Genomic DNA, 24,018 nt, shown 5'->3' on the forward strand with positions numbered 1-24,018 from the left:
TACACGTGTGATTTAGTTTACGAAGTTTTTTCAATGCCGAAAACCTCGATCAGAGAGTAAAAAAGGCGTAAGGATCACAATGGTGTAAAACTTAAATGGGATATACCGGGCTAGGATTCGAGTTACAGGAACAAGGGCCAAACTAACCACCAAAGAATGGAATCGTCGAGCGAAAACACTTTACAACCTCCTGGAAGCAACTTTTCTTGCCACCAGACCTTTCTCCATCAATTAGGAATCGGATGTCGTCACTAAACACATTCCTTAAATTGTAGCCATTTTTGAGTGTTTATTTTTTGGTGTGTAATCCGCATATATATCACCATTGCTTTTGATTTTCTTTACTGTATATCTCTTAAATGTCAACATATACACGTGTGATTTTGTTTACGAAGATTTTTCAATGCCGAGAAATTCGATCAGAGAGTAGAAAAGGCGTAAGGTTCCCAATGGTGTAAAACTAAAATAGGATATATCGGGCTAGGATTTGAGTTACAGGAACAAAGGCCAAACCAACCACCCAAGAATGGAATTGTCGAGCGAAAACACTTGACAACCACCTTGAAGCAGCTTTTCTTGCCACCAGACCTTTCTCCATCAATTAGGAATCTAATGCCGTCACTAAATACATTCCTTAAATTGTAGCCATTTTTTGAATGTTTATTTTTTGGTGACTAATCCGCATATATATCACCATTGCTCTTAATTTTCTTAACTGTATATCTCTTAAATGTCAACATTTACACGTGTGATTTAGTTTACAAAGATTTTTCAATGCCGAGAACCTCGATCAGAGAGTAAAAAAGGCGTAAGGTTCACAATGGTGTAAAACTAAAATGGGATATACCAGGCTAGAATTCGAGTTACAAGAACAACGAACAAACCAACCCCTCAAGAATGGAATCGTCGAGCGAAAACACTTGACAACCTCCTGTAAGCAGCTTTTCTTGCCACCAGACCTTTCTCCATCAATTAGGAATCTAGTGCCGTCACTAAACACATTCCTTAAATTGTAGCCACTTTTTGAGTGTTTATTTTTTGGTGTCTAATCCGCATATATATCACCATTGCTGTTGATTTTCTTAACTGTATATCTCTTAAATATCAACATATACACGTGTGATTTAGTTTACAAAGATTTTTCAATGTCGAGAACCTCGATCAGAGAGTAAAAAGGTGTAAGGTTAACAATGGTGTAAAACTAAAATGGAATATACCGGGCTAGGATTCAAGTTACAGGAAGAAGGGCCAAACCAAACCACCGAAGAATGGAATCGTCGAGCGAAAACACTTGACAACCTTCTGAAAGCAGCATTTCTTGCCACCAGACCTTTCTCCATCAATTAGGAATCTGATGCCGTCACTAAACACATTCCTTAAATTGTAACCATTTTTTGAGCGTTTATTTTTTGGTGTCTAATCCGCATATATATCACCATTGCTCTTGATTTTCTTGACTGTATATCTCTTAAATGTCAACATATACACGTGTGATTTAGTTTACGAAGATTTGTTGATGTCAAGAACCTCGATTAGAGAGTAAAAAAGGTGTAAGGTTCACAATGGTGTAAAACTAAAAAGGGATATACCGGGCTAGGATTCGAGTTACAGGAATAAGGGCCAAACCAACCCCTCAAGAATGGAATCATCGAGTGAAAACACTTGACGACCTCCTGTAAGCAGGTTTTTTGCCACCAGACCTTTCTCCATCAATTAGGAATCTGATGCCGTCACTAAACACATTCCTTAAATTGGAGCCATTTTTTAGTGTTTATTTTTTCGTGTCTAATCAGCATATATATCAACATTGCTCTTGATTTCTTGACTGTATATCTCTTAAATGTCAACATATACACGTGTGACTTAGTTTACGAAGATTTTTCAGTACCGAGAACCATGATCAGAGAGTAAAAAAGGCGTACCGTACGCGTATAAGCGATAACGGGTAACCGGATGAGTCATGAACAAGTTCCATATGCCAATATACTTTGAACAAGTTATAATATCAGTAGGATATCAAATTGTAAGCCCGTTAAGGTTTTAAAATCAAACTATGCCTCATAAGGGTGTTTTGGTAATTTTGCAATTTGTAAAAGGAGCTTGCAAGTAAACTGATGTTATGGTCCTAAACATTCTGTAAAAGTGCTTAAATTATGATATCATATCAGTAGGATATCACATATATGTGTGGTTTATGCTTTAAGACCAAGTTATGCACCGTAGGGGCATTTTGGTCATTTCACACATAGTTTTGAAAATATATTTGGGATTCTAAGTTCATGACTTATACCTACTATAAAAATATTTAAAATGGTTTATAAAATCAGTAGTAACAAGTCTTGGTTCATAAATATGGTTTAAAATCATACTACGCTCCTAAACGGCGTTAAACTCGTTAAATGACGATTTGTGTGAAGATTTATGAAATCTGATGTTATGACCAGCTTTGAAAAGTGAAAATATTTTATTTTTCATAACATATCAGTAAGCAAAAGGTTTGGTTTGAATATTATGCTTAAAACCCATTTTATGTGCCATAAGGGCATTATCGTCATTTATCGGCATTGTAAAAGAACTTGAAGTTAAACTCACTTTACAATCTGACTTAGCATCCCAAATAATCCTAATTATAATATCATATCAGTACATAATGAGGTTTGACTAGAATTTATGGTTTAAACTATTTTAGACGTAAAAGGGCATTTTAGTCCTTTAAAAAGCGTAGTTTACGATTATATGCGTAAACTAAGTTTATGACCAAATTATAATCATAAAAATATTCTAAACATGTTTACTTATAAGTACATAACTCATTTGCATGCTCATTTATATTTAAAACCTTATTTTTAAACAAAAGGGCATATAAGTCAAAGTACGGCATAATAACGGAACATGCGCATAAACTCAGATTACTAGTCCGATCGGGTTATATAACCTTATAGGTTTATACTATATCATAATACGATCATAACGGAACTTTAAATCAGTAGCATACTAGTCTAATTCGGTTTATAATCGAAAGTCAATGCAGAAGTCAAACTTCGCGACTTTCGGTTGCAAACCGACCTTAAAACTGGAATTGACGAGCCGAACATGTTTACACATGTTCTAACAATTATTACTAAGTTGTTTAAATGATAAAACATATTTTAGAACAATTCTAAACCCATATCGCAATTATTTCAAAAAACCGACCTGTTGACTTTTTAAAACAATATTATGTTGACTCGTCAATTGACCAAGCAAACGTGATTCTTAGGAGGTGCCCTTTTGAGGAATTAGACACCCCCATCTACACCGATGGCATATGGATGGCCCCCCGTATGACTCTGTTGAGGTTCTGGCATGTGATCAGCCAGCATCCCTTCGGCCCGAGGTCGAAGTCGAGGTCTTCCTATATCACGGATCCCCTCTACCGTTACTTGCGCAAGCTTATTATCACATCCATGGCACCACGTGAGAAGAGTCGCGAGTGGTGCAATCAGGGGGATCTCTTTTACCTGTACTGCCTTATATGGGGGGGAGACGTGCGCCCTCCATCGCTGCCTAGGCCAGTGGTTCGCGACGGCGTTTAACAGGCAGGACAGGTCTGTACTGTACGGGAGGGCGTACATCACACATATCGTCGTCTCCTTGGGCCTTGTTCCCCAGAAGGACCCATTATTCTCGCAGGGGGGCGTGGTGGAGCCGGTCAGGTTGACCCGTAATACCCTGATCAGCATGCACGTGACGCGTGACTTCCCTGGGCTCGGACTGCGATTTATAGAGGCCGACGGGCAGGTGTTTGCCCCCGCCACTCTCCCAGACGAGTTACCAGAGTTGCGTCAAGAGCCGGCACAGTGTGAGGGTCAGCCGGCAGATGGTGATTGTGACAACCCGAACTTTCAAAGATTAGTGACGTTAATTTTACGATCTTAACTCCTCGTTATCCCTCTTCTAGGTGTTAGAACATTCTGTTCAGTTATAACATTGTTAAACTTAAACGTTTGATAACCCGGTTAAATAACTTATTGGCATTCGTTTGGGCCGCGTACGTTTTGGGCAATATAATTATACCTTATAATTACACACCATATCGGCCCACATGGATCACCTGAGCCCAACTAGTTCTTTGTGTGACTTCATTATCTCGGCCCAAGTCAGTAGCCCAAGGAAACATGTGTCTCGACCCACTTTGTTTTAGTTATTAGTATTATATATGCACTTATGCACCTGGACGTAAACTTCTAGGGAATCTCAAAATCACAATTAGCAAACCCTACTTCCTTCCACTTATTTGCGACGGCTGCGGACCCCCCCTCTTTCCATCGAGACGTTGAGACTAAAGGGTATGGAGAGGATGGGCTTGGAGGGGATGAGCCGCCACGTAGGCGCCACGTAGGAGTGGCTTGGAGGGGATGGACCTAAGGGGGTGGGGGATGAACCCCTTTATGTATATATATGTATGTATGTATATATGAGAGGCAAGGGGAGAAAGAGGTCCGGCTACCCCGGCTGTGGGGGACCGGCGCCGGTCCTAGCCGGGCCTCAGCCGGCCCCCATACCTTCTAGTCTGAGTGGTTAGTGTTCATGTCCATGTATACTTTTGATGCAAAATTACTGATCTTGTTGATGTGGGTGTTATGATTGTTCATGTGGGTGTTATGATTCATGATAATTAATAGATTATTGACTTTAGTTGTTTTGGTCCCTTGTCATGTATGATCTAATCAAACAATAGAGTTTGTCTTGCATGTGAAATAATAGCAGAGGTTGTCGGTCATCTACTTGAGTGGCCAATCAAATAAAGGGTATCTTGATATTAATTAGGATAGGTTACTTGATATTAATTATACATTCATGATTAAACTGAATATCGATTAATTGAGATTATGGTTAGGATAGGTTACTTGATATTAATTATACATTCATGATTAAACTGAATACCGATTTGAACAAGCATGGATAATGGCGAAATAGAAGCTATAGCATACAACTGATTTTAGTCATTAGGGGAACTGTTGTCATATAATTCGATTGGGTTTTTTTGTGAGTAACTGGGCCGCCTGGAATTGTTTACGTAATTGGGTCGTACACTCTAGTTAGGTTGCATACCTCATTGGGCCTGAACTAAATGGGCCGCACACCTATAGGAATTATGTACTGGACCGTAATTGTTTATTTGGGATCAGCTGGGCCGGATACTAGGGGTCGGGCCATGAGCTGAATTTGAAAGTTAGGCTAGAGACATGAGTTGCACATGTTTGGACTGGGCCGATAACTTGTGGAATCGATGTAATGATTTGATATATAAACTTGTTTCGAGGCAAGTTTTACATCAATGGACTCGTATCGTCGTTCTAATCAAAAGCCCTAAAAAACCTGTTTGTAATTTGGAAAAAAGCTTAACTCCGTTAAGATTTTTTAACGGGGGACCATTGTAGGAAAAATAGCTGAAAGATGGGACTGGTGGGGGGAATATTCTGAGGTGGGATTATTAATGGCCAATAAGGTCTAGTGGGATTATTACAGGCCAATTTCCCTATTATTAATAACAAAAGAAGCATGATAAAATGTGTATATATACGGTCGGTCAGTCAGTCATGATGACCATAATTTTACAAGCAAACAAGTGTTTAATTAATTACCACGGTATGCTGAACAAGTAAATATATATGTTAGTAAGATCTTATGAACAAGTATGTATGTATCACGATGCCCAAACTTCATTATTATTATATTTATATAATATAAGAAGATTGTTAATTAATTAACATGTAAATCCAGACATCTTCATCATCATACAAGCCAAGCCAGGAGATACATACATACATCAACCGTACGAATGAATGAATTAACGAAACGAAAGAGTGATTGCCGATTCGATTCAATTCAACTAAAACAAATCATCAAACTCTAAAATTGCGTACCTTCTTCCATCTCTCTTCTCTGAAATCCCGATTTATCTCGATTTAGGGTTCCTAAGGAAATTGGGGGATGATTTCATATCTTTTATACCCCTTAACTTTCACTTTGCCCCCTTCTCTCTTTCAACCGTTCACTTTTATTATAAAGTCGGTATTGTTTTGCAATTCAACCCTCAATGTTTAACTACAAGCTCACAATATACCTTCATGCTAATTCAAATGAGTTGTCGTAAGGATGACAATGGGTCGGTTATTAATTGCAGTCCTATACCCGTTTACCAAATATTGGTCTCATACTAAAGTCATGTTAAGATGGACCATAATTTATCAATCAATTATAATTAGTACCGTTCATAAGTCATATATACTAAAGTCAAATATTTAAATGCTAATTCTTTATTATTTATTATATATACATGTGTTATCACTTTTATTGATATTGTGTAAAATATTGAGGGTGACTTTTGTTTAGATAGAACCTTACATTAATGGATTTCTCCCACACTTGTTTAACTTGTATGAGCTTTAATGTGTCTATCTTGACAATAAAATCCAAGGGAATGGTTTTCATGTGGCGTTCTTACAGTAGTCTTTTTAGATAATTATACATGAATAACTCTTTTAGCAAAAATATTATGGACATATAAAAAAAGGGAAAGAAAATATGATCAAAAATAAAATGGGCAGGCTACTAAGAAAATATAACTAAATAGTTTAAGACTAGAAGTATCTTGAAAAATAATAATATGTAATTACTACTAAGCCCAAACCCAAGTAAAGAGCTCAAACCCCAAAATTCACAACCACTGGCACTAAACCCTAGTTTTCACCTTCTCCACTTGGCACTCCACTTTCACTCCAACATCGCTCCATTGTCGAAGAATTGAGCTAGAGGTATTTTGCTCTTATATTTTGTTCACACCATCTTCCCATTTTTATGGAATCTATGTTAAAAATGCAAATAATAATTAAATAAGTTAGCTGCAAAATAGGAAGTTCATATTCATTTTGGGAGTGGGAAATATTGTAATAAGTTTTGTTTTGTTACACTTCACAACTTGTTTTTTGTTCGAAAATGGTAGATAAAATCATAAAACTAACATGTTATTTCTTGGATTTTGATATTTTAGTGAAATAGTCATTGACCGAACGTAGTGCATACATACATACATTTAAATGTACATGCATTTTTAGCGGAAATCATTAAATATTATTATTATTATTTAATGATGCTATTAATTAATTAATGTTTTTTACTAAGATTGTCTTGTAAGGGTTAAATGATGTTCATAGAAAATATCATGTAAGGGGTTGAATTTATTTTGTTTGGTAAAACAGTGACCATGAGCATGTAATCAATCCACTATTGGTTCCATCATATTATTGATTGGTTTGGTTTTGTGAATTGTAAATTACAGGTTCTAATGGCCCGCTTCGGAGACATGCCGGAGGATGTACTACTTCCCATTTTCTTGATGTTGGATTTCATTGAGTTTGTCTCGATCAAAACCACTTGTCGCCGCTTCTGACAATTGGTTTCGAGTCAGAATTTTATAAGAGAATCCAATGAGCAAGGTGCAAGCCACCCCTGTGGTACTACACCTATTTTTATGGCCTACGGGCTCTACGTCCAAATAGGATCAGCTCTGTGAGGCACAATGATTTCAATAGAGTCTGTTCTCCCTCCGTGGCTTGGATGCCGGCCTCCGTCTCGAGTTGATTGGTGTTTGGAGAAACATGCTCGTCTTCTTCCATGTAGAAAACGGTTTCCTGCTTTGCGATCTATGGAGGGGGAGACCTATCCATATTGTCAATCCTTTTAATCAGGAGATGATAAATACTAAAATACGCAACTCCGCAAGAGTTATATTGAGGCCAGGAGAGGACGCGCGATACATAGTTTCGTGTGTTCATCTTGTGCTTGCACGTCAGTTGCGCCTCCGCTTGCGGTTTTTCAACAGTAGCCTATATCCTCTCAATGCGATCTCGCGCCGGATCGCCGATTTGACTGCCGAAGTTTTGGCGCATCCTCTTCGGAGGGTTGTCCCGAAGCCTAGAGAAAGATTATATGTAGTCGTGTCAATCGAGGACAGTCACCCGGTGCATTTTATTCGAAGACATGGAGAGGTATTTGAGGAGACGTTTAGAAGGCACTATGCAGTCTCACTAAGCCAGGTGTTGGGAAACATGAGATATGCATCCGAGTTAGTTCATTCAAGTGACGGTTTCCTAGCCATGGTGGAGAAGTATGTGGTGATTGGGAATCCTCGCGAAGAAACGATAGCAAGGGTCAAGATATTCGGGATTGCCCCGGACTTATTGGGTGGGTACCATTACATTTCTAGGTTGCCTGAAGAACACATCCCGCAAGATTTTATGTGTTTCCGAGATAGTCAGCTGGAGGTGGTGGAAGGAATCCTAAGCTTGACAATGAAGATTCTAGCTTGTAATCACGGTGGGTTTCGCGGTCCCTTTTTATTTAACTATTTTGGGAAAAATTTTGCTTACAAATTTATTGAGTCATAGCTATCCTGAAGAAACTTGAAGGGTGTCAAGGCTTTTCAAGTTAGAATGATCTTGTATCTGATCCGTTCTATACCTCAATGGTTGAAAGTTTTTAAAATTATAATAAAATATATATTTATTATAAAAATTATAAATTTTAAAAATATTTTGATTTATGTACAATTGTTTTTAAGTCTTCCATATCATATCAATTGTGTCTCAAAATGTTTGAGATGCTCATTCGATTACACACTACAAATGAATATGGTTTTGACTGTATAATGAATATTTCTAAAAGAAAATTTGGAGTGTGTTTGTGATTGTGAACATGTTCCTTCAACTATTTGCTACAATGATGACTGGTCATCAGTTGAGCAAGATACTAGTACAAAGCACATGTTTCCTCAAGTTTGCTGAAGATACAGAACTAGGAATCCTCCTCCTACATTTTCTGAATCACTCAAGCTAAAGAGAGTTGGAAAAAGAAGTTTAGCTAATAATGGTTATACAAACATGTTCACAAACAATGATCATGGAAAATATCATGATGAACAAGTGTAAGAACAAAGAACTTCTTGAAGATTGATAATTAGAAGTTTTTCTCTCTCTCTCTCTTTCTCTTTGGCTATTACAAGTGGGTTTTGGAGTGATCCCCAAACTCCAAGAGGTGATTTTGGGGCGAGAGAGCCCCCTGGTGGGTGTGGGATGAGTTGAAATGGGGAACCCAAGGCCTCTATTTATATTGGTTGTCTGGTACAAGTGCACGACGTGTCCAAACAAACCACCGATCTTGTACTTTTGGCAGATTCTTGTCCCTGGATAGTACCAGCATGGTCGTGCTTATATTTATGCACGGCCGTGTGTAGGCACATGTCCCAACAGTGTCTTTTATCTTGACAACTTTTTCGGATCTCAAAGCTTCTGAATTTTGTCTTGACATGCCATGAAAGTGCTTACTGTTGGCACGGCTGTGCTTGTCCTTCTACAAACAACTTTTTGGAATCTTATACATAGTTGGAGGCAAGGCTTTTTAGAAGCTAGTACTTGTACTTGGGGAGGCAAGAAGAATAAGATTCTTTTTCCTTATTGCAGGTCGTCTCCTAACAATAATTGTCTTTTCTTCCATTTGTCCGAAACAAGAATTCTTTAGACTTCTTTTGGAATAGGCATGGCATGCCCAGATGAAGCATGGCCACGCATATCAACTGACACCTGGGATAGGGGCAAGGCCATGCCCAGAATGTGCATGGCTAGGCATGCCTTCCGACTGCTTGTTTTCTTCAGGTAGGAAGCATAGTTGTGCTTCGGCACCATTTGTTTACTTTTGTTGACCGTCTTGGGTTGACTTTTTGACTTCACGTTAATGACTTGGTTATGCACGCACGACTGTGCCCATAACCTGGCAAAGGCATGTATATCTGTGTCAGTTGCTGCTGATTTCTTCAGAAGAGATTATTATAACCACATAAAATGTCTATGGGTCGTTTTGACCCATTTAAGTTGTATTTTGATTATTATTATTATTATTATTATTATTATTATTATTATTATTATTATTATAACCACAAAAAAGGTCTATGGGTCGTCTTGGCCCATTTAATTTGTATTTTAATATTGTAACCTCATAAAGTGACTACGGGTTATTTTGACCCATTTAAATTGAATTACGATTATTATAACCACATAAAGTGTATACGGGTTGTTTTGACCCATGTAAGTTGTATCTCAATTATTGTAACCTCATAATGTTTGTAATCAGCTGTAGGTGGTGGAAGGAATCCTAAGCTTGACAATGAAGATTCTAGTTTGTAATCACGGTGAATTTCGCGGTCCCTTTTTATTTAACTATTTTGCCGAAATTTTGCTTACAATTTTATTTACAAACTTGTAAATTGTTTACAAGCTAGCTTACAAAAAATCTTGCGGGATATTTTCTTCAGGCAACCTAGAAATGCAATGGTACCCACCCAATAAGTCCGGTGCAATCCCGAATATCTTGACCCTTGCTATCGTTTACGAGGATTCTCAATCACCACATACTTCTCCACAACGGCTAGGAAACCGTCACTTGAATGAACTAACTCGGATGCATATCTCATGTTTCCCAGCACCTGGCTTAGTGAGACTGCATAGTGCCTTCAAAACGCATCCCCAAATACCTCTCCATGTCTTCGAATAAAATGCACCGGGTGACCGTCCTCGATTGACACGACTACATATAATCTTTCTCTAGGCTTCGGGACAACCCTCCGAAGAGGATGCGCCAAAACATCGGCAGTCAAATCGGCGATTCGGCGCGAGATCGCATTGAGAGAATATAGGCTACTGCTGAAAAACCGTAAGCAGAGACGCAACTACCGACGTGGAAGCACAGGATGAACACACGAAATTATGTATCGCGCGTCCTCTTATGGCCTCAATATAACTCTTGTGGAGTTGCGTATTTCAGTATTTATCATCTCCTGATTAAAAGGATTGACAATATAGATATGTCTCCCCTCCATAGATCGTAAAGCAGGAAACCGTTTTCTACATGGAAGAAGACGAGCATGTTTCTCCAAACACCAATCAACTCGAGACGGAGGCCGGCATCCAAGCCACGGAGGGAGAACACGACTCTCTTGAAATCATGGTGCCTCACAGAGCTGATCCTATGTGGACGTAGAGCCCGCCGGCCATAAAAATAGGTGTAGTACCACAGGGGTGGCATGCACCTTGCTCATTGGATTCTTTTATAAAATGCTGACTTGAAACGAATTATCTGAAGCAGCGACAAGTGGTTTTAACCGAGAGAAGCTCAATGAAATCCAACATCAAGAAAATGAGAAGTATTACATCCTCCGGCATGTCTCCGAAGCGGGCCATTAGAACCTGTAATTAATTACATGCTCATGGTCACTGTTTTACCAAACAAAAAAAATTCAACCTCTTACATAATATTTTCTATGAACAGCACTTAACCCTTACAAGATAATCTTAGTAAAAAAAATTAATTAATAGCATCATTAAATAATAATAATAATAATAATATCTAATGATTTCCACTAAAAATGCATGTACATTTAAATGTATGTATGTATGCACTACGTTCGGTCAATGACTATTTCACTAAAATATCAAAATCCAAGAAATAACATGTTATTTTTATGATTTTATCTACCATTTTCGAACACAAAACAAGTTGCGAAGTGTAACAAAACAAAACTTAGTTACAATATTTCCCACTCCCAAAATGAATGTGAACTTCCTATTTTGCAGCTAACTTATTTAATTATTATTTCCATTTTTAACATAGATTCCATAAAAATAGGAAGATGGTGTGAAAAAAATATAATAGCGAAATACCTCCGACTCAATTCTTCGACAATGGCGCGATGTTTGAGTGAAAAGTGGTGAGCCAAGTGGAGATGGTGAAAACTAGGGTTTAGTGCCAAGGGTTGTGAATTTTGGGGTTTGGGCTCTTTACTTGGGTTTGGGCTTAGTAGTAATTACATATTATTATTTTCAAAATACTTTTAGTCTTAAACTATTTAGTTATATTTTCTTAGTAGCCTGCCCATTTTATTTTTTTGATCATATTTTCTTACCCTTTTTTTATGCGTCCATAATATTCTTGCTAAAAGAGTTATCATGTATTATCTAAAAAGACTACTGTAAGAACGTCACCTGAAAACCATTCCCTTGGATTTATTTTTCAAGATAGAAACATTAAAGTTAATACAAGTTAAACAAACGTGGGAGAAATCCATTGCTGTTTTGATAATTCTTGCATCTCAGACGGTGCAAGACGATAAGGTGCTTTCGCAATTGGGTTGGTATTGGGTACAAGGTCAATATGAAACTCTACTTGACGAACTGGAGGCAAACCAGGCAGTTCATCAGGAAACACCTCTGGATAATCTCGAACAATCGGAATATCCTGAATACTCTTGCTCTTGCCCTTCTCCTCGGTGACATGTGCTAGAAAAGCAACATATCCTTTTCGTAAATACCTTTGGGCTTCGATACACGACATGAGTTTCAATCCACCAGACGGTTTCTCGCCACGAACTTCCAGAACATCGCCAGACGGAAGAGGAATACGAACAATCTTATCGAAACAAACCACCTCAGCATGATGTTTGGTTAACCAATCCATCCCTACGATAATATCGAAACTCTCAAGTTGTATCGGTGTGAGTTCAATGGGAAAAAGATGGTTATCAAGGTTCAACTGACAATCACGAATAACAGAATCGAGAACAAGAGGTTTACCAGTAGCAACTTCGACAGATAAGGGTTTCCTCAGTTTAGTTCTAGGTATCGCAAGTAAAGGCTCAAAAGATAACGAAACAAAACTTCTATCGGCACCAGAATCAAAAAGAACAGATGCAGGTCGGTTGTTAACAAGGAACGTACCATTGACAACCTCGTTGTCAGCTCGAGCCTCGTTAGCATTCAGATTGTACGCTCGTCCACGAGCGAGATTCACATTCGCATTCGCATTTACCAACCTCGGGCAGTTGTTGCGGAAATGACCAAACTCTACACAATTGAAACATGAACCCGGTGGGAATCTAGCAGCATTCCCCTGGACTGGAGCTTGAACCTAAACAGCTTGATTCTGACCCAGACGACATATGTTGGCCAGATGCCCAAGTTTACCACACGTAGTACACTGCTTACACGCCTGTTGGGCAACATGATGACCATTGCACCGAGTGCAGTGAGGTGCGGTACCAGCATACTGTTTCTTTGCAGGAGGTTGAGTCGGTGGGTTCTGAGCAGTAACTGCAAAGTTTTGGGAAGCCTTGCGCTTCCTCGACTTTTTGGAAGACTCTCCCTTCTTCTTACCGTTACCATTTTCCTTGTCTTTAACAGAATCGGCCGACTTCTTGTCACCCTTGCGGGTAAGTTTACCCTTCCTGACCTGAGACTCGGTCAGTGTAGCAGACAACTCGATTGCTTGACGAACAGTAGTAGGATTACTGCCAGTCACAATGTCTTGCACAGAATCGGGCAAACCATCGGTATACCTCTCTATCGCCTTCTCCAACGGGGTAACCATAGTGGGACATAACAAACTCAACTCTTCATAGCGATCCGTATACGCACGGTGTTCTCCCCCATCTTGTTTCAGATCATCGAATTCTCGTTCCAACGCTCGAATCGCGTAAGGTTCTATCTAAACAAAAGTCATCCTCAATATTTTACACAATAGCAATAAAAGTGATAACACATGTATATATAATAAATAATAAAGAATTAGCATTTAAATATTTGACTTTAGTGTATATGACTTATGAACGGTGCTAATTGCAATTGATTGATAAATTATGGTCCATCTTAACATGACTTTAGTATGGGACAAGGATTTGGTAAACGGGTAGGGGACTGCGATTAATAGCCGACCTATCGTCATCTCTACGAACAACTCGTTTGAATTAGCATGAAGATATAGTGTCGAGCTGCGGCCAAAGCGTGGCGTTTTGGTCCGGTCAACCAGACAAAGACTGACGGGTCTGTTGACCGGACCAAAACGTCGAGCTTTGGCCGTGTTTTGGTCCTGTCAACCAGACACCCGGTCAGTCTTTTGTCTGGTTGACAGGACCAAAACGCGGCCAAAGCTCGGCGTTTTGATCCGGTCAACAGACCCGTCAGTCTTTTGTCTGGTTGACCGGACCAAAACGCCGCACTTTAGCCCCAACTCGACACTGCAGGGTGTACATATAGGACAAAAAAGCCCTTTTTGATGTGCATATAGGCATTTGGGTGTGGCAATAGGAACACCCTTAAAAACGCATAGCTATGTTTTACTGACTGATTTATGTACTTTTCTAGACAGATCTAAGAAGTTGACAGTTAAAGTCGGGAAACTGGTGTCACTGATAACTATTGTAAAAACTTCATATTGTATAAATTTTGTAAGTTCTTTGATTAAACGAGTCGAAAAAAATCTTACATACTTCAAACAAACCGGTTATATTTCACTACGTGTAGCTTATACACGAGAACATGACACACGACTCTAACCTATACATAGATACAATCTAATGAAACCTCTTGAATGCATAGCATACTGATATGTAACTTTAAGCTCTTTGTACCTTACCGCGAAGAGGGCTACACTTCCTAAAAGAGTCAAAATCAAAACGCCCCGAAAAAGATTTCATGCTAGCCTTCGCGCCATGAGCGATTAACATCATCGCAACCTGAGCATGCCCACCATCTACCGCTCGATGAAGAGCCGTGTAGCCACTACCATCCACTATATCAACCAAACCACCATGGTTTAGTAAAAGCTTCACACCTTCAATATGACCTTTGAACGCGCATTTATGCAACGGGGTCCACCCATTTTGATCCTTCCCGTTCACCATCGCGCCTTCCCCTAAACACCTTTTCATCTCACCAACATCCCCTTTCCTCGCAGCACGATGCAAAACATCCCCCAAATGCAACATATCGTATAGATTTGTGTGCCCATTTTCAACCGCGAGATCAAAAGCCGTCTTCCCTTCCTTATTCACCGCGTATTTCACATAATTACATGAATTTAACAAGAAATCAACCGCTTTCGCATGCCCATTAACCGCGGCACAATGAAGCGCGGTCCACCCGTTGTAATCACATACATCTGGATCACATCCTAAGGTTACCAAAAACTCAAGAACTTCAACATTACCATAACTTGCACCAACATGAAGAGGTGTTTGACCATCACCGTTGACCAAATTCACATCCAGATCTAAATACCCCATACACAAAACCTCCATCATATCCACCCTATTTGCAGCATCATGCAACAATCTATCACCATCACTAACCACAACACAATTAGATTCAACCAATATCCGAACCGTATCAATGCTTCCCGATCTAATCGCCAGGGAAATCACCGAATCCTCATCTAGCCCACGTTCGTTAACGTGGGCCCCGGCATCCAACAGAGCGGAAACAACATAGCTGTTTCCGCTCCTAGCAGCCAGTCGCAACAACAAACTAAGTTGCGACTCATCACACCACGAGATAGCCTTTGACAACGAAAATGCAGTTTCCAAAGTTTTGGAAACTGTGGACGTGATCAGAAACTTGATCACGTCCGGGCCCACAAACGAGATCGGGATGGTCACATCCTTGAAAATATGTGGGCCCGGTTTGGAAAACAGCCGCCGGAGTTCTTCCTGGCTGGCTTTTCCAGTAGGCAACATAGTTGACCTCACTAGTACGTTGTCGGGTGAGGTCGAAAGCGGTGGATCATCCATCGGTTTCGACAGATTCATCGTGAAACATCCGGTTGCAAGCGGAGGGATTATGGCTAAAGATTGAGTGAACAACAAGGTTGAAGGGTTTGATGTGGTTAGAGAAACAGCAACAGACATGGTGTGCATGAGGTTTGTTAACCGGAAACTTGTTGAGCATTTTTTGTTGCTGGTGAATACTAGATTCAGTTCTTTAACATCTGCTGTTACTAGTCTGTCCATTTTTGATGTTTTTTTGGGTTTTGATTGAATATGATGAAGAAGGAGATGAGATGGGGATAGGTGAGGTTGTTATTATTTTATGGGCAATAGTTTATTTTAATTATTTGAATTTATTTGAATTAATATATATAGTTGGTTTTTGTATAAACTATGGTTGGAAGATGTGTGACTTCTTTGACCCGAAGAAAAGTAAGTTATTTGAATTGTTGAAATATTTTCAATGATAACATTGTAAAGGTAGTTATAAAAATAGTGTTTTAAGTAACATATAGATTGTTCTGAAACAATAGATGTGTTTTCTGATTTTATGCCAGCTAAAATTAGGGTCCCCTAAAGGTTTGAGAGTTGCTCGTAATTCAGGTTTGATTAAAAGCTCGAATGAGCCGATTCTTAACAAGCTCAAGTCTGAAATAGAGCTCGTTTTGTTATCGTTATCGAGCTTGAGCTCGAGCCTGAAATACAAAGCTCGTTTAGGTTCGCGAGCCTAAACAAGCCCAAACAAAATTTTAGTAATTTTTATATATAACATCTATACTATATTATAATGCATGAGGGATAGGTATTTTAAGATACCCAAAAAATAAGAACTTCTTCCCTCTTTATTTATAAAAAAAAAAAAAAAAAACCCCTAAAATGAGGGTAACATGGTCTTTTAAACACTAATTATATTTTAGTCCCTCATATTATTACCCTTAAGTCCCTTTATTTTAACAAAATTATGGCTAATTAGTTACACTTATCCCCTTTCACAACAAACTTATAATTATTTTACGTATTCTTGTCATATCTTATAAACTATAATGTTTTAAAAAAATCCAAAGGTACCGTGATGTCCTACTCATTTTTATCGACGTTTCGATAGTTGTTTGGGTCAGTATTGTTGTGCAGATTAAAATGTACAAGTAGATGATGCATTAGTGTACAAGTGATTAAAGCAATGTGTCCTGTCACATTTCAAATGCTCAAGACTCTCTACGTTGTTGTCATTATTATCAATTTAATAACATTCCAACCCTTTTCACTCCGATTTTTGTTTGATTAAGATTGTTCATCAATTTGTTCCGACGAGTCGAAACCTTGCACATACGGGTTTGATATGAGCTTTGTTCGTATTCTGTATGTTTGTGTATTTACTTGGTTGGGTGTACACATTTACATGGGTTAGCAATTAGTAAATTGACATCAAACAAGCTCACTTGTTTTATCCAATTTGTTATATTAAAAAACTTTATATAATACTGTATTCAACAAAATGAAATTTTAGTTTTCATAAAAAAAAATTATAAAAACGTTTTTAGAAGCATTTTCGTTTTCATAAAACCTTTTTTATAAAAACTTTTTTTAGAAGTTTGGTAAATAAGTTTTTCCACCAACAAACTTTTCAGAAAAAACTCCATAATCTAAACATAATACATATTCAAAAACTGAATACCAGATTGTGTTGCATTTTTTAGGGATTATAAGTTCAAAAATACTCTTATAGATAATATTAATTAGTTGAAAAAAACTACATGTTATTTAATTCGTAGGTTTATAGGTTCTATATATAGTATAATTCATTAGTTTTTTTCACTTCAAGAAATTTCTTGTTCTTTAGATATAGGATAATTCATTAGTTTTTTTCACATCAACAAATTTCTTGTTCTTTAGAATTCTTGGTTTACAGGTACTTCAATTTTCTGTTTTGTATAACTTTTATTTATTCTTCTATGCTCACACTTAACATTCATCTTATTTATTATTTAGTGGTTTTGGAACTTTACACATGTATGAATGTTTCTAAAACATGATATATTGTTTGTTTTTCTTTGTTTTTATATTATGTTTAACTGTGAACGTCATTTTTATCTTATATTATATATAACGGTAACATAATAAAAATATGTAACTAAAATAATTAACATTTTTTCCAGTTCTCAAACTGCTCCAGCTACTACTACTACTGTTGCTGCTGCTCCTGCTACTACTACTACTACTACTGCTGTTGCTGCTGCTGCTACTACTACTACTACTACTACTACTACTGATGATGATGTATCAGTTAAAGAGGAGAACAAAGAAGAAACTCATTCTCCAAAGGATGTAAAAATCAAACAGGAAGAGATACAAGAAATTCCGGAGGACGCTGATCTCGATGATGAAAAATGGTGGTGTGACAAAAATAGATGACATCCTTGAGATGTTTAAGTCGTATAATTACTAAATTGATCTCATCATGATGCAAAGTACTTGACACTTGAGCTCTTTGTTTTCAACTTTTATATTTAAGACTTATATTTCCTTATTAGTGTGCTACTTTATATAACTTTTATTTATGTTTAAGACTTATTTTTTTTTTCTTATTCGTGTGTTACTTTATTGCATAAATGGTTTCTTTAAGTACTTGATAATTTAAATTCTAAATGTAATAATTACTAGACATGTGTAATACTTATGACATATATCCACCACAATAATGCTACCATCAATATTATACGAATAAAAAAACTACCAGGAAAGAGTGCCGCAATGTAAAGTGTTGCTCCCGCCGCATCGCGCGGGCACCCTGCTAGTAATATAATAATGATGATGATAACATTGATGAGCCGAGCTCGAGCCAAGCTTTAGCTCTTTAAACGATGTTAAAGCAAGCTCGAGTTGAGCTTTTAATTCGTTTAAGGTTGTTCTCAAAATAGTTCGAGCCGAGCTCGAGCTTGGGTTTTACTCGCGAAACGAGCTTGAACTCTATAAAAACATAACGAGCCGAGCTCAGGCTCGGCCCGTCTCGTCTCGTTTACATTCCTAGCTAAAATCATGTAAATTCTTGTAATAGAGTTTGAATTTCTTACAAGTTTGTTGAGAGGAATTCACTAATAAAACTAAAACTAGACCAAAGGCCTTTGGACAATTAAATGCAACATTATGGTTTGGAGATGTAATCTGGATAGGCTTATTACGAGAGTGAACTTAAGAAGAAGGAACATAGACATTATTTTAGTGATGTGCCCTTTTTGTATCGAATTTGAGGAAACGGTGGAGCATCTTTTTACTGCATGTTCTTTGGCAAATAGGGTTTGGTCGGAGTTTAGTGCTTGGTGTAAAATCCCCCCGATATATATTTTCGACTTCAAATACATTCTGGATATCCATAATTATAATCAGTTTGGAAAGAAAGCAAAAAAATCATTCAAGGCTTGGTGATAATTTCGTGTTGGTGCATATGGAATGAAAGGAACGAGATGGTTTTCAATCAAGTCGGGCGAAGTCACCGGGAGATTAAAACAAGAGGTTACGTTTGGGTTAAAAATAGAATGTCTTGTAATTATATTAGATGGGGTGATTGATGTAAATACCCTCTATATATGGTGTAATTTTTGCCCTTTGCCTGTTTGGATCGGGGTGTGTGTTGTTTGGCCTTTTGCCCGTTTGAGTCGGAGGTGTTTTCTTATAAAGTTTACTTTTGAAAAAATAAATATAGATATAAATACTTAATGGAGCTACCCGTTTCATCATTTCATAAATATAGTCTAGAAAATGTTGTATCTAACATTTGACTCAAGATCACATATAGGGATCAAAGGTAACATTGTGACAATTATAAGTGGGGATCTAGAAAAGAAATTAGCCCCATATGCTACGCTTATGGAGTTAGAAAAAAATGGAAGTTAAGACAAATTAGTTTGTTATTATATGCACATTGTATAATATAATGTCGGTATCAAGAATATAATAATGATTATAGAACCAATGAACGTTTTTTTATTTATAAACTCAATGATTCCAAGTCAATCGCCATCAAACATTTTTTACTGGGTAAAGGTGTACCCACTCTTATTTTGATATTTCAAAGGCCTTTAAAAAGTTTGATATTTCAAACCCATGTACTATATACTATATTAATCTTTTTTATTTTTATTTTGTAATCTTGTGTATTATCTTATCGATTTTTTAAGAAGTGATATTATGTTAATAAAGTTTACACAACGGTTCACGTCTTCATGCAGTAAGGGGTAAACTTAAGTGATTTTTTTAAACGGCCAGCAGAATCAATCCTGGACACTCTAGGGACACCTACAGGACTAAACGGAGTACTCCGAGATAACCCGAATTCACCACCAATTCCTGGGAAACCCCAGTAACCCACCCACCCGTAAACACGACGATAAAATTACCGGTAAAACCGGTTTAGCTTAAGAATCGAACCCAAATTCCTCTGGGTCTCTTATTATTGCCCACCAGTGCCTCTAAGTGAATTGGTTTTATATTGAGAAAATCAAGCTATCTAAGGATTCCAAGAAGTGGATGTACAATGGTCATATGGTAACACCCACTCGAATCACTATAAATCATTGTTAATGTATTTATATCTTCTCTACTTATACTTCTTTTCAACCTACAAGTTCTTCACAAGAATAGTTTAGTAAGTTTGTGGGGAGTGGGGGCGTTTATGGTGTGGGGGATATCAGGTAACGCTGGCTAACCCACTCTGTGTCAGCGTTGGCCACGGCGTTGCTCAGCCAACGTCGCTTTGAAGCCCGGCGTTGGGCGGGGGGCTGTGTGAGCTAGCTAGCTGGGATTGGCTGTTGAAATTCGACCATTTGGGGTAGCCGTTAGCCAACGGCTAGTTAATTAAAAAATTATTTTTATACCCTATAAATGCTACCCTTTTTTACAATTTTTTACCACTTCTCTACGTCTCTACTACTTCTATCTCTATATTTTTATAAGTTTAACCCACATCCTCTACAATGCATTCTTTTAACCATGGATACGACCCGAACAACCTCTTTGGAAGAAATTGGAACGAAAAGAGTTGTACACCGAACAGTTGGAAGAAATTGTAACGAAAACCGGCACATTCAATTTCATCCAACAACAAAGGATCGAGATGAGGAAAAATATCCAAGCCGCGTACGATAAAAAAACATATAACAAAGAAAAACGCGAGGATATGAAATTTCTCGCCATAAACGTCGATCACCTTAGCGGCCCAGAATTGGAATTGACGTTGAAAATGAAACAAGAAATCTTGAAGAATTATGATATGGGTCAATCTTGAAGTATTTAATTTTTTTTATTTTATGTAGCTTTTTTTATTTTATGTACTTTTTCTTAATTTTATTTGTAGTTTTTTAAAAAATATATGTAATATTCTGTTTTAGTTAAATGAAATTTTAACTAGTTTAAAAAAAAAAAAAAAAAACCTAACAAATGACACATGGTTGTCCATGCCAACCCACACCCAGCCGGCAGCCCCGTCACGCCAAACCATACCATATGACCTCACAACTGCCAATTGTCGATCAATGCCTCAAACCAAAGCCCCCACACCCCGCAGCCTAAACAAGCTATTATTTTGCAACTGGTCTTTAAAGAAGAATAATGCATGTCTACTCTTGTATTATAAAGTGGGATTGGAGGAGGGCCCCGGAGTCGTCTGTGGCCGTTAATGAGAGGATGGAACTTGAAAGATTATTGAGAGATATTGTGGTGGTTGATAAAGAAGACACATGGGAGTGGAATGATAGTAGGAATATTGAGTTTTCGGTTTCAGCGGCGAAAAAATGGTTACGTGGTTCGACGAGATGCGAGCGGTTTCAGTTTCAATGGAGTAAGTGGGTGCCAAGTAAATGTAACATTTTCATGTGGCGAGCTTTTTTGGATCGTTTACCGACTAAAGTGGCTTTGATGAGACGTAGGATTTTTGTGGAGAACATTATGTGCGTTTGGTGCCATAGCAAGGAAGAAAGTATAGAGCATCTTTTAACAGGTTGTCATATTTCAGCAGCTGTTTGGAGTGGCATATCGAGATGGTGCAGAGTTCCGGAGGTATATGCGTTTGGCGTTAAGGATTTGGTCGACCTTCACGAATATTATGGCGGGTCAGACACTAAGAAGTTGCTGCTGCACGGTTTAATTATCATAGTCTGCTGGCGGTTATGGAGAGCAAGGAACGAGACGGTTTTTTCAAGTAAAGATGCTAAGGTAGGTGATATTATTGCGGACGTTAAGTCTTTTGGTTTTTTGTGGTATAAACATAGGTTTAAACAAGGTACGTTGGAGTGGGATAGGTGGTGTCGATTTGATATAACCTGATGTAATGTAGTGTGTTTGTTGGCTGGTTTCGGCTTGTTGTTTCCTCCTTGGGAATAGCTTGCCGGTTTTGTGGTTGAATGAAAGTTGTTTTTCAAAAAAAAAAAAAAAATTTGCAATAGAAACTCATAATATAGGTAAATTAGGAAGCTGTTAAAATATGTTTTTGAGGTTTTTTGACATTGTTACCTTGTAGTGGTGATGGATGGTGGTGGGGTGGTGGTAGGTGGGGTGGTCATAGGTGGTGGGAGCTGATTAGAGAAACAGATGAGGGTATATTAGTAATATTATAAAAAACTAACAGAACAGTTAACAGTCGTCATGGTTAGGGACCAGTAATGTTAAAATGACAAACGTTACGGACTCAAGGTGTAGAGCTTAGACTGAACCTGTTAACTTAGACAAACCTTGAGGACGAAAGTTGCAATTTACGTTTATAAATAACTTTGGATATCCTACATCGTCTTGGAGAAGAAATCTTGGCCATTTCCATCGCAATGCAAAGCAATCTCTATAATAGGCTCACAGGTATAGTCAATTTTGGTATATGAAGCTTGAGTGTTTTTAAAATGGGCTTCAATTTAGACCCAGGGTCGTTTAAGCTTCATTCAATTTAACTTTTAAGGAGCAAATCTCTTGAAGTCTAAGATTACTAATTTCATCTATACCTTGTGAACACATGTTTTAATTAGTCTACATCTCGTTTATCAGCGAAAAAAAATAGTTAAGCAACTTAACAAAACGGCTATTTTCGTACCTATAAAACTAATTTGTCTTTTTTTTTCTTGAAAAGAGAACTTCATTAAAACACACCCACACTCACACCCGAAGACCGGGGCAGGCACCAAACAACCAATTACATATTTACAAATTTACACCAATCCGACCACGAAACAGAACTAAACTTGGATCTATGCTTGAACCACAAATAGTCTAAAGATCTAACTTCACTAAACACATCTTCCACCTTGACCTCTGAATCCGAGAACACCGCCCTATTACGAGCCATCCATAAACACCAACAAGAGATGAAAATAATACCTTGAATAATGACCTTATCTCCAGACTTAATGGAACTCCCTTTATGAATCTCCAACAAGTCTTTAAATGAAAAGGCGAAAATGGGAGGAATTCGGCACCAACGACTTATCTTTTGCCACAGAACCACCGCCGTCACACAAGAAGTGAATAGATGCTCCACCGATTCAAAGTCCATCTTGCAAAGAGGACACGTCTCATCGCTCACAACAATACCCCTACGCCGCAACGCATCGAAAGTAGGAATTCTATTTAATTCCGCTCTCCACACAAAAACGTTACACTTAATCGGGACCCATTTGCACCAATCGACCACATAGTTGCTGATGTTGTTGTTAACACCTTCCAAAACACACTTAACGGAACTAACAGAAAAGGAGCCGGAATTATCAGGAGTCCATTTCCACTCATCCTTCCTGTCATTTAAACAAACCAAACCGATGGCTTCGTTGAGCGCGTGCAACTCCACCAACTCGTCGACCATGTCGGGTTCATGTTTCCAAAGCCAAACACCTGACACCCGATCACTCACCGAGCAAGTCTTTACAATTTCAAGCGCAAATAGCTTAGGGAACGCCTCCTTTAAAGGAACCTCCATCAACCAAGGATCCAACCAAAACAGAATACTGTCTCCCCTACCCACCGAACCCCTAAAGAAATCACGAAGCCGAGAATTACCAACGAACGACTTGTTGATAACATAAGCAATACTATTCCAAACTCCTCCTAAAGATTTTTTAACCGGAAGAAACGACCAACCAGATCCACTAGAATGAATTGCATCCACCACCTTAACCACATGTTGTCTTTTTCTCTTTTATACCTCCAACCCCACTTACATAAAAGAGCTTTGTTAATACTACTGAGTTTATTAATTCCCAACCCTCCAGACTTCTTTGGAAGAGTAACTCTATCCCACGCCACCCAGTGAGTCTTTCTAACCTCACTCGACCCTCCCCAAAGAAACTTTTTGATAATGCTTTCGAGATCTTTAACAACTTTCAATGGCGCCTTATATAAAGAGAAGTAGTAAT

At 38.1% G+C, this 24,018-nt stretch overlaps 2 protein-coding genes across 2 annotated transcripts; one reads left to right on the plus strand and one right to left on the minus strand.

Moving 5' to 3' along the window:
• Positions 1 to 12,775: 12,775 nt before the first annotated feature.
• LOC110943682 (protein VAPYRIN-LIKE) lies at positions 12,776 to 15,948 on the minus strand. Its single transcript, XM_022185419.2, has 2 exons — positions 14,498 to 15,948; positions 12,776 to 13,575 (listed from the first exon to the last, which is right to left on the minus strand). Exons 1-2 carry the CDS (start codon positions 15,872 to 15,874, stop codon positions 13,000 to 13,002), a joined length of 1,953 nt encoding a protein of 650 aa, XP_022041111.1. The 5' UTR covers positions 15,875 to 15,948; the 3' UTR covers positions 12,776 to 12,999.
• Positions 15,949 to 21,235: 5,287 nt separating this feature from the next.
• LOC110929273 lies at positions 21,236 to 22,201 on the plus strand. Its single transcript, XM_022172434.1, has 2 exons — positions 21,236 to 21,905; positions 22,143 to 22,201. Exons 1-2 carry the CDS (start codon positions 21,236 to 21,238, stop codon positions 22,199 to 22,201), a joined length of 729 nt encoding a protein of 242 aa, XP_022028126.1.
• The last annotated feature ends 1,817 nt before the right edge of the window (positions 22,202 to 24,018 follow it).

Source organism: Helianthus annuus, chromosome 1 (assembly GCF_002127325.2).
Source record: "Helianthus annuus cultivar XRQ/B chromosome 1, HanXRQr2.0-SUNRISE, whole genome shotgun sequence".
Classification (NCBI taxonomy): domain Eukaryota; kingdom Viridiplantae; phylum Streptophyta; class Magnoliopsida; order Asterales; family Asteraceae; genus Helianthus; species Helianthus annuus.